This window comes from Epinephelus fuscoguttatus, linkage group LG7, assembly GCF_011397635.1.
Source record: "Epinephelus fuscoguttatus linkage group LG7, E.fuscoguttatus.final_Chr_v1".
NCBI lineage: Eukaryota > Metazoa > Chordata > Actinopteri > Perciformes > Serranidae > Epinephelus > Epinephelus fuscoguttatus.
This window is the reverse complement of record NC_064758.1, coordinates 39077001-39089320: the sequence shown is the minus strand read 5'-3', so window position 1 is coordinate 39089320 and position 12320 is coordinate 39077001. Positions and strand designations below refer to the sequence as shown.

Here is a 12320-nt window from a genome sequence, read left to right as displayed (position 1 = left end):
TGCTTCCCTTCACTGGTTCCTGTACAGCAGGGTCAGTCTTTGTTTCACTGTTATAATCATTAAAAAGCAAAAGCAGCATGTGTATACATTCAGTAGGCTATATCTTCAGTAGCTAGCTAGCTAACCCTACACTTTTCAGGGTTTGATTTTGGGTTTGGAACAGGGAGGAAACATATATCTTTTTCCAACCTCTCCAGGTAATGAGTATCATTAATACACGACGTGCCCCAGACACAACATTTAGCTCCAAGTCTACAAAACCAGCCTGAAAATGAAGGAAATCTGAAACGACTGCATTAGAGTCAATGGAGCACAGCTGTGTTGTTGTTGGTCTGAGCCAGCCTGATGCTAGGTTATGATTAGCCAGTCTGCATCCGAGGGCGGGACTTAACGAAGGGTCAATTGGCTTGGGACACGGTTTCATGTACTTTCAAGTCAAAAGGCTCAAGTCCAAGTGAAGTCATGAGTCAGTGGTGTTTAAGTCCAAGCCCAGTTGCAAGTGTTCTTTTAGTTTTGTTCAGTTGAGTCATCAAATTTGTGAGTCAAGCCTGACTCGGAGTCCAAGTCATTTGACTTCAGTCTACACCTATTCATCTCTGCCATTTAGTATTATTAACACACTGACATCATTTTCATAATTACACTGCGACACAGCACAAGTAAATAACCCCCAAAGTCCATCATGGAATATTTGCATTTCCTCCTCTGGTCATAGAAATATAAATCACAGGTGCCTTGACTCCAGATATTCATCAGCTCTTCTGTCCTGATGCTGCCTCAACACCATCTCTTATCTTTTTGCCCCTGCTACTATCACACACAGCAGAGTACAACACAAACAGTGTAAAGGTGAAATCAGACACTGCCCAAAGGCCCATCTGACAGCACACAGCCACTCCAGGTTTGAGCTTTCACCACAGAAAGTAACAAACTCAGGAACAAACATGCTCACAGGAAACACCGTAACTCCTTTTTTGTTAAGCAAGACTATGCATTCCAGTGAAAGGTATGTTTCAACATGCAGCCGGTGTTTGCGCACAGAAAATATTAGCAGCTCATTTTCCTCTTGGATGACTGGATATAGTTGCTTTTCTATCAGAATACAAGCATGAATAAAACCTGCAACAATTACTGAAAAGACAAAATTCTATTTCTTTAAAAATAATTATATTTGCAAGACTTAAAAAGCAAAAGTTGAATCTGCTTTGATTGTTTTTAGCCCTACGACGAAAACACAAGTGACCCCAACCCCTGCAGCAGCACACTCAAATATTTACATGACACCCAAATGACACATGCTACTGTCATAGTGTCGTCACAGAGAAAAAACAACACACTCAAGCTTAAGGAGAGAAACAGAAGTAAATCATCTTAGCGCTGAAGAACTAAACACAACTCCACACTATTCAGCTCAGCGTGATCAATACGGCAACACGAGAAGAGGCAGCACTCACCAGCAGCTGGACTCACTCTGCTCTGACACAGTCAAGTGTACTGACTGCTGTCTCAGGGCAAATCTTGGCCGGACTGTGACGCAACCAGCCTTCCTATCCATAGCTTCAGGGCAGGAAAAGAAAGAGGGATAGACAGACAGGAGGGTGGTGAACAAGTCCAAAAAAGGAGGAAGTCAGAAGGGGGAAAAAAAACTGGGTATTCCAAGTGAAATCAGAATTGATTTTGGAGACTACTTCCAATTTGGTATAAAGAATATGGAAAGGAGAGAGCTCTGGTGTGTGCCAGGGGGCACGACTGGTGTGTTGATATAAGAAGCAGATGTGAAATATGCAGACAAAGCAGGAAAAACAGGCTTTAAGTGCTGGTCTGCACAGATGTGAATGTGTGATACCTTCACAGCCTCACAGACAGAAAAAAGTGGTCAACAAAAAATTTATCGGTGACTATCTGAATAATCGATTAATTGTTTCGGAGTTTCTAAAAAGGGGGAATTTGTTGCTTTTCCTTGTCTTGCAATTATTATTAATAATAATCTTTATTGCCGACAAATGTGGCTTCACGATGGATGTACAGAGAACAATAACGGACATGGCTCCAGTGTAAAAAGTGGTCACAATTTTTTGAATTCTTTGAAAAGGGGATGGACAGGATCAGCCACAGTTTGTAGGGCTTTGTGTTTCACCTGTATGTTACATATACATCACAGTTGTATCTGCTCTTTCCTACAAATTTTACAGGCCACATTAGGGCTAGCCATACTTGCCAACATTGGGTTGTGAAAAATAGGGAGATTTTTTTCATCTGTGTATCGGCCTAAGGAACAAGGTTCCTTTGCAGGGTGTGCGTATAATTGTCGTCATTTCTTGCCTTGTATTTTAAACCTGATGAAGGAAACTTGTTCTGAAAATGCTGTTTCTTTGATATTCAATAAATGATTATGTTTACCATTGAGGACAATGAAAAAATTAGCAGTTTTAATTGTTGAAATGAGTACCAGAAGGCTAAATAATAAGGCGGTTATACTGCTATGCATTTAGTATGCAGTATTTATTGCACATAAAATTAAAAAGTGTGTGCCACTGACTGTGCCACCCTCGGAGGCCACACTGCCCGCGGAAGCACTGCGAATAGCCTCGAAGTGCCGAGAAGCGAAGCCAGTTTCCTTTCGGCGCACATGTTAACCGATTGTGTCATCCACACCGGCTGCACCGTGCAGCTCCGTGGCTCCATCGTTTCGGCGTCTGGTCTATTTTCTGCGCGAGCCGCGAGCGAATGTGTCAAGCCGGGTGACGGAGACAACAGCTGCGAGCAGAACCGCTTGTCGACCAGCATGGAGAAATGCGTGTCTGATGTGAACGGAAGTGCTCCGGCTCGCGCAAGAATTTCGGTGCGCTGCACTTCGCAGCACTTCCGCGGGCGGTGTGGCCCTGGCGTCAGGTGTCTCTCTTTCTCTATCCATCTCTGTCTGGTCGCTGAACTGACAACGCTACTTGGCGTATCACTGCCTCCAGCGAGTGACTGAGTCACGTCACCGGCTTGCCTCCTACGCACAGGCAGGCCAGGGTTGCCAGATACAGCGACAAATATCCCCCACAATATTACCTGTTTCCTTCACTGTAAAATCGGGAGATTAGCGGGAGAAATTACTGACCTGGAGCATCGCGGGAGATAGGGTTAAAATTCGGGAGTCTCCCGCATGAATCGGGAGAGTTGGCAAGTATGGGCTAGCAAGGTATCAGACTGTTACTACACCATGAAGAGTTGTAGTGTAGCTGTAGCTATCAGTGTACACAATAACAACAATACTGTGATAACTACAGAAAATCTGAAAAATTAAAATAATTCTATCCGTAAAATTCATCTTTATTAATTGTATATTTTGTATCTTAATTTTGTGGCAAATGATTCACACTTAAAATACAAATGTAGGGACATGAAGAGAGTTTGTAAACATAACTGTACAAAGCGAAGAACGAAAATAAACAGAAAATATTTAAAGGTTTTAGTGTGTCGGGTTTAGTGCCATCTAGTGGTGAGACTGCAGATTGCAACCAACTGAAACTTCTCTCGTGTGCAAGCATGTCGGAGAACTATGGTGGCCGACGCGAAATGCAAATGGTTCTATCTAGAGCCAGTGCTTAGTTTGTCCATTTTGGGCTACTGTAGAAACATGGCGGAGATAGATAGAGTAGATAGAATTGGCTCATTCTAAAATAATGAAAATATGTGATTCTAAGTTTCAGTTGATGATACACTTATGAAAACCTACCTATCAATACACAGGGTTCCCACACATTTTAATGGACAAAATTTCAAATCTTTTCCATGACTTTTCAGGGACTCTTGATAACATTTTTCTTCTTGCTGCATTTGCCCTGCATATTTCACCCATATCAGATTCAAACTCTATGCAAACCTATTCTCAGCTGTCTGGCATACATGAATGGAGCGACAGAATGCAGGGAGAAAACGAAGAAACATACGTGATGGTAAACAAAACGTCACATCGGCGGATGCACTACGAAGAATAAATTTGCCATTGTTACATTACATGGAAGGTTAACACCAGAAGATTACAACAACAATTTCATCACACACAACAAATTCCATGACCTTTCCAAAACTTTCAATGATCTGTACTGATTCCATGATTTTTCCAGGTCTATTTCCAGGTTTTCGTGAACGTGGGAGCCCTTCTCATGTCCCCCTAAATCCTACACACCGGACCTTTAAGAGGTCCTGGATTATTTACACAGTATTATCATATCTCTATTATTGACATCAATATCTAAGTTTTACATAGTTGATACTGGTATATCGTGACAGTCTTACATAAAATATAATCAATTCAGTATCTTTGGGTTGTGTTGGCTGAGCAAAACAAGACATCTGATAGTCTCCTTAAATTCTACAAAATGGAGTCTGTCATTTTTCTCTAATTTCTGATGTTTTGTTGACCGAAATAAATAATCAGTTATCGAGAAGACTAATCAATGATTAAAGCATGTCCTCCTTTAGTTCAGCTATCCTTTGCTTTTACAGAGAATGAATGAAAACTGCAACACATGCGAACACAGAGTGTTTCTCCAGCAACACACTTCATATATTCTTGAATAAACGCGTCGTCACACTGGAAAAAGAAATGAAAAGCTTGATCTTTATGTTAAATGTACCTACCATAGAAGACTCCAGTTTCAAGGAAAGGCAACCTCGTTGAGTTTCAGTGGAAAAACCAATCAATATCTCCAACAAACAGCGGGTGGTTAAAGTTTTAGTTCCAACGCGGGTCACTCTGTAGTCCCTCAGACGAGTGTTTGTGTTTCAGTGAGTTTCAAAATAATCCCGACCTCTCTGGTGAAAACGGCGGACAGAGTTCATCTGACAGACGGTGGGATCGAAATAACGTGACAGAGCTGCGAGGCTCTCTCTGTTTACTACTGCAGTCTACTGGGAAGACACACACAAACATACACACACACGCAGAGGGAGAAAATCATCAGCCCCGCCTATCTGCTCAATCACACACCCACAAGCTCACACACATCCTGGCTGACTCATATAAACTCCCCCTGAAACTGAGCTCTTTTCTCCTGGGAATTAACAAACTCTTCCGTCTGACGTACAGCTCTGTGATGTTTCAGCTGATCCTCAAACTTTGTAAACCAAAGTCAATGAGCAACAGTCCGTTTTCTTCTTATTCATGTCCGTGCTAAAGTCTCCTGCGTGATTTAGTGCCTCAGCAGAACTTTGACCCTGAGGTGACAGAAGGTTAAATGAAGGCATTCAGTTGAGTTTCTTTAAAAATGCTGACCGGGGGCCGAGTGTGTTCAAACAACCACTTCATAAACATTACAAGTGACTGAATCAGTCCTGAAATAAAAAACAGATTTTTAAAAAGTAGGTTGAGGTTAAATGAGGAATAATGAAAAACGACCTGATGTTCCTCTCTGACATTAACACCTTCAGTTTGGTGTAGGGCTGCAACTGAAGATTATATTAACTGCCAATTAATATATTACTATCTCGATTAATCAATTAGTTGTTTGGTCTATAGAAAAAATTTCAATCAGCGTTTGTTTTCGAAAGCCCAAGATGTCCTCCTCAATCGTCTTGTTTGTTCACAACCCAAAGATATTCCATTTACTGCCATAAAAGAGCAAAGAAACCAGCAAATATTCCCATTTAACAAGCTGGAATCAGAGACTTTACTCAGACTGATTATCAGATTAGTTGGCAATTAATTTAGTAGTAATCGATTCATTGTTAAAGCTCTAGTGTGGTGTAGTGAAAAGATAAGCATATTGGATTAAAGTGCTCCTCAGCCGATGAAAACAGTCGAGTGGTGCAAGATGGAGTCCTGAAACCTGGACATAAGTTAGCATTTTAGCACTCCTGGTTTCCTCATCTCAAAGTCAGAGTTTTCTTGAATGTTTTTTTTGTTAGATGTCTGCAATAAGGTCTGTGGTTAAGTTTAAGAGACTTTAACATTTGATCTACGATATACTCTCTCGATGCCGTACCTGCAGTGTAGCCTGATGTGCACCTCCCCAGAAATGTAACTAAACGTCGCAGCGATACGGACCTCCTGTTTATGTTTGTGAGCTGAAACCATTTCCCTCAGTGGAAACAAAGCTTTTATTTACTTTAATTTCACAGATACGAAACAACAAATTGTGAAGACAATAAAGCCTCCACAAAAATAGCATTTTAAGTCTTGTGTGTGATTTATCCTGGCTTCATATGAGCAGAGGAAATCTCTGCTAGCCACTAGGCTAATTAATACACTGTAAAATGCCTTAGGCTTGTGCTAATAATGTTAGCATGATACATTTGTTTAGAAAACGTGTTTAGTATAAGACAGTTGTTTTGTCGGTGAATCTTGTGAGTTGTAATGGAGCCAAATTTTGTAATGTTACCTTTGTTAATTGTTGCTGTTGTCCCTGGCTTCATATGAGCAAAGGAAAGGTCTGCTAGCCGCTAACCTAATTTAAACAATGTAAAATGCATTAGGCTTGTGTTAATAACATTAGCATGTTGTATTTGTGAGGAAAATGTGTCCAGATAAAGACAAGTGTTTGTCTGTGAGTGCTGCGAGTTATAGTGAGGCCGATTTGTGTACTTGTGTTTGAATGTGTGTCTGCATAAAGCTGAGGCACAAGTATTAATCCAACTTTAGTGGCAGTGATGTTAAAATCATGTGACTGTGGTGTAGTTTGTTCATAGTCTAATGTTAACTTTTTACTTCTGGTGATTGCTTTTACGCTTCAAAAATCATGTGCAGTGGTGTTCATTCATGAAGATAATCTCGCTGAACAAAACTTGTAAGTATCATAAACTGCTGTTTGCTGCAATAATCCAAAATCCAATGGAAAAAAACCCTGTTGGCTTTTTGTCACGTAAACCAGGTCAACACGAACTTCTAGGTTATACTACAGAAAAACATCATCCCTGCAGCACTCTGTTGTTTGGCTCTCTGACAACTTTGTCACGTCTGAGAAAAAAAAACCAGATGATGTCACAGTAACGTCATCAGGGTTATCTCACTTGACAGTGTTCACACTTGAAACAGAAAACCTGCATTGAGACCTGCAGCATTAGTCAATAAATCGTCAAGAATCAAGATAATCAGCAACTATTTTGATAAGTATTATTCATAAAAAAAGTCAAACATTTGCTGGTTCCAGCTTCTTAAACAAGAGTATTTTATCATTAATGACGGTAAATTAAATATTTTTTGTTTTATTTTGGACTGTTAGTCAGATAACACAATTTAAGGACGTCGCGGCACTGTCATTGTTTTAAACAATTACTTGATTCACTGAGAAAATAATCGGCAGAATATTCAATAATGACAAAAGCTGTGGAGTTTAAAATAAGGGGGTGTTTGCAGGGCAGGGACGTTCTGATGAAGAGACGCTATAGACCCATATACTGTTAGTACAGTGTGACGTTTTTTGGTGGGCGGGGCTTAGCTGAAGGCAAAACAATTTCCCATAGACATTAGCTATCAAGTTCTGTGGGTTTGATGGAGGAAGATGATGCGAGCAGTGCATTTGGAAATACTCGTTCCAAGTGCAGGAGCACTTCTTAAATTCAAAGTGCCGTCTGAATGTACCGTTGGGTTATCCAGAGCATCGCACTCTGGACACTCTGTCTGGGGAGACGTGGCAGCAGAGCACTAAGCAAAGTGAATGTGTGATTAACTTAACTGTTCGTTAATTCATATAGAAATATAACACTCTGTGTCTTCGTCCAACAGCCTCTCATTTTAGTGTAGAGCGTCAGACTGAATTTATGAACGCACCATGTCAGGTCACTCACTCTCTGGGACCGTGAGTGTTAGTTGAATGAGTAAACACTGACCAACGGGACCAGACTGGCCGACCCGTATGCTCTCACTCAGTGGATGGATGATGTCACAGGAAGCCAATCTTATAAAGGAGGACCACACTTGAAGGTTTCCTCCAGTTTGTTTTTCTATGGAAGCTAAAGTTAGCTAAAGCACTAAAAAGTTAACGTCACAGAGAAATCCATTATTCCTCTTAACACCTCCCCAGTTTCTGATGAGGTGGACATGATAACCCTTAATACACATAACGTTATTCATCCCTACAACAGGAAATACTTTTTCCCTAACCTGATATGAAGTGTGCGCTGCACATGTGAGCATTTTTGATGATGGCCTCCGTCCAGTCCTTTGGTCTTATCACATTTAACCATAGCTGTCTATGTTTTTGTTGACGGGCAGTGGCGGCTGGTTTTGAGCCATGACTCCTTCTATTCTGGCTCCCAATAACACAACAAGACGATATTTTGAGACTCCTATGTAGCCTACAGCCCTGTGGGGGAGAGTCGTGTTTTGCCTACAGCTGACAAACTGACTTCATCATGACATCTGACCTAAAAGGGTCTAAAAATTAAAATACTGGACATACAGGATATAGCGTTTTTAAAGCTTGGGCCTCAAAGTCAGGATTATAGCTCAGCCTCAGATTCCTTTTTTAGTCTATCTCTCCTAACTCCACAAACTTTATGTAAACGCAATACTCAATCGCTGAAATACCACATTAAACTAACATTTCATTGCTTTCATATTACTCAAATGTGAGGATTTGCTGTTTTTCTGTAATCAGCACATAAATCAAAAATGAAAATAAAAGTCAGCTGCTGCCCCGTGTGGGGTGGTGTGTGTGTGTGGGAGAGTACAACGCTGTGTGTGGGTGTGTGTTGTAAGAGCACGTATGATTTATAGCCTAATGTCCTGTTACAGTCTGTTGCGCTGACCACAAACACCCAGCCCACTTCTCTCCGTTCTTTTGTCATTCAGGTTAATCCGAGATGAACCGTGTTTAAATCCCACACAATTAGCTAGCTCACAAAAACAATTCAAGCCCCTGAGGCTGGGGGCCGCATGTTTGGAGTAAGGCAAAGGGGGAGGTGCAGTGGGGAGGTTTTAATGCCCCAAAGCCCACCTCTTCTTGTCTTGTGTCTTCAAAACAAGGCGACCTGTTGAATCCATGTCTGCCCCGCCACCCCCCACTGTCAGCATTAATTAGTGGAGGCTATATTTAAAAGAGTGGACAGCAGCGATGTAATTATCTTCAAGGATTAGACCCCACTGGCACTGCCATTATCGGGGGGCTGAACATGAGTGACCTCCCCTTGATGCCTGACCTTGGCATTAACCCCTCGATAACCGTAAGCTCTGAATTCTTTCAAGTCTTCAAGGGGGCGGTTAAATAACAAAGGGATATGTGAGCATGAAGAAGACAGGGATGAGCACGCTGGTGTGAGAAACAGAAGTGTGGAGAAAGAGAAGGGATTAAAGCCAAATATTTCACCCGTGATGATGCTGCTGGAAGTTCCACAGTTTCGTGGCTGGCTTCAGTTAAGAGTGATTTAGAGAGCACGCTTCCACCGCCATAATAACACGTTCTGAATTGGAGATTTTTCAAAGCTTATTATCGCCTCTGTAACTAAGCACTGCAGGCTGACGTTCTCACAGCATTTCATTAGGCAGCGGTTGCTCACGTTCTCAAAACACTCGCAGCAAACTAACAATTAGAGGGGTTTGCCACGAGAAGGCTCTTCGCATGCGAGGGATTTAAGGGGGGTTGTTTTCTCAATCTGTCTCCTCGCTGGGGGCCTTCCCTTAAGTCTTTGAACCCCGGCTATATTGGTCAGCCCATACAAGGCCGTTTCCATCAGAGCGTCAGTCAGGTACCCTTTTCCTGTTATTCCCCTGTCTGCCGCAATGCTGCTTCCTGACTGGGATGCTCCTGGCGTCACTGGTACACCTCCCTGAGGAGACACTGTATGTATGGACACACATAAGTCAGTGTCCAGCTTGTTTGTTATTTCTGGATGAAACTGATTGTCTTTCCACTAACACCAATGGACAGATATGCCCTTTTCCCACATTTCAGTGGCATTACATCATTATTTTGGGTCAGTATTTGATCTTGAAACTCAGCGGGGAGTCTTACAACAAAGTAACAGGATGACGGCACGTTGAATATCTCTCCCCGTCTCTTCAGTCTGCTGCTTTAAAGCTGTTCTGATCAATATTACTATTTTTACAATGGAAGACATGACTGTGTGTGATGTGAGTCAGGTCACTTGACAAATTATCACCCGAATCTGTGGTTTTATTGTTGTTATAGTGTTTTAGCATCTTTCAGATAATTGTTTTGCTTTTACAGCTGCAACTTTACTGTTTCAATTCCCTCTGACTGTTTTCATCAGCATCATTTCCAGCTGCAACAGGAAGCTGTTTTCACCGCCCACCCAACCCCAGATAGCAGGCAATCAAAGTTAGTGACTAGCTGGTAAACACAGTGCAGTATTTAGAAGCTACAGAGGTGGATATTTCCCAATTTTCCAAGAGTCTAAAAACAGAGCTAAAAAGAGAGTGAGTACTGGACTTATACTTGCTAGACGGACACAAACACGACCTAAAATGTTACGTCATGTCTGCTGGATGTGTCAGTAGGCAACCATTTGCTAGAACATTTACCATATCAACAAAAATGTTAACTTAATGTTTTATTTTTGTGGAAAAAAAAATCACTGTGAAATGTCTAATTGTGACATACTAAAATGGTGGCTCCCAACTACTGGGTCCTGGTCCAAAAGAGGATTTCAGGTCCATTGTGAATGGGCCGCAAATGACTTGCAAACGTGTCAAGTTTGTAAAAAAAAAACACTACATTTTTAAGTACAGTGAATTTCCAACACATAGCTTTTATTTTGAAGTGGGATTTTCTGCTGTAGATTGAGTGACTAACCCACAGCTACTTGAGAGAGACAGCAAACTAGCTCGATGACATGGCCAAACCCAAGTATGACGCTTAATGTATTAAACTGTGTGGACCTTGAACTAATGACTAAGGAAAAATCTGTGCTAAAATATAGCATAAGTGTAGCGTAGACAGAGCCCCAACTCCCTACTGGATCAGCAAAGTTTCTGTTGCTGCTGTCACATAAGTTATACCCAGGGCTGACCTGGCGCTGGCTGAATTCAAGCTGCTACAGCCACTGACCAAAGCTCTGGAGCAGCTGCCTGCTATCCTTCTGCAAAAGCAGTCCACAGTGGCGGTGAGCGGGGTGGAGGGACCGTTGGGTGGCTAGCTTGCTAATTCTTGCTTCATTTGTGGTCTGATAAACAGAGAGAGTGGGGCAGGGAGGGGCTGAGCAAATGTGACCAGTGCAACTCTACAAAGAAAAAGATTGAATAAATCAATGTATAGGAAACACTGGGTTAATGTATAAAGCATGCGTATATGCCTGTGGTCGTATGGTAGGAGGGGCTTAGGAAAGAGAAGAAAGAGGAAAGATTTGCAAGATGAAAGTGTATTTTAAAATTCAACCATTTTTTAACCATTCCCAGATTTCTACCTACTCAAGCTTTACAACTACATTAATCAGCAGGTGTTGTTGAAATGCTACAAGTAAAAGAGATTAACAGACTTCCAAGTAAATCCAGAGAATCTACGTACTGTACGTGCTGTGTTTTGTATTTTCACTGGAATAGAGTCACCTCTCCACTGAAGTTGGGTGACAGTGGTCTCAGAGTCATCAGCCTCTCTTTTCTAGACTGTCACATCCCACAGGGATGGAAAAGTACAGCCTCTGTGATTGGTGCACAGCTGAAGAGGTGTGTGTGTCTGTACAAGAGGGAGCTGCCAGCCTGTTGCAGCCTGCTGGAGTGGCTGGGATCCACACTGCGACACTGTTACTTCACTGGAGTGAAGTCTCCATGTGAGGAAGGGAATATCAGTGACTGTGCACGAGGAATACTTTTCTGTCTTTTACAGGATAAGCGTGTGTGGTGTTACATGCGCTTAAGAAGAAAAAGTTATCATCAGCTGACGTGTAGTATGATGACAGCTCACAACAGAAGCTAATCATTACGCAAGACTGATGATCAATTCTTTCCCATGTGGTAAAATCATTTACAAGATGTCATGAATGTGTGGTGACAAGCAAACCTTTTGTAAACTCACAACAGTCATCATCACAAAGCCGATTACAGCATAACAAAAAAGAGGTAAACAAACTAATTAAAACATGAATTGTCCACCATGAGAAGAAAAAAACTGGACCCTAACAGAAAGATGAATAACTCTTAATCAGGAACACTCTTACAATGCAAGAGAGGGCCAGTCAGTCCGGTCCAGAGTGTATTTTTTCCAGTAAATGAAACACTCATGCAGAAGCAGCTGCCTGGGATCACTTCTCCTGGTGCACAGACTAACAGTTAGTAATGATTTTTGAATGCATTTCAGCTTCACTGGATAGTTTACAGGTCTAATTAAAGCCTGGAACATTGTGTGGCCCCTCAGCCAACTGAGCCACAACACGCT

General features: G+C 41.8%; 1 protein-coding gene across 4 annotated transcripts in view; it reads right to left on the bottom strand.

Moving 5' to 3' along the window:
- Positions 1–12320, bottom strand: part of plekhg5b (pleckstrin homology domain containing, family G (with RhoGef domain) member 5b) — a 110055-nt gene that overhangs the window by 53863 nt on the left and 43872 nt on the right. Inside the window, exon 1 of one of the 4 annotated variants that reach the window (XM_049581349.1) lies at positions 4633–4904. The exons of the other annotated variants lie outside the window; for them this stretch is intronic. Within the exon in view, the coding sequence (XP_049437306.1) occupies positions 4633–4635 (3 nt within the window). The 5' untranslated portion in view covers positions 4636–4904. Of the gene's footprint in view, positions 1–4632; positions 4905–12320 lie in introns of those variants that run through there. 4 annotated transcript variants of the gene reach the window in all.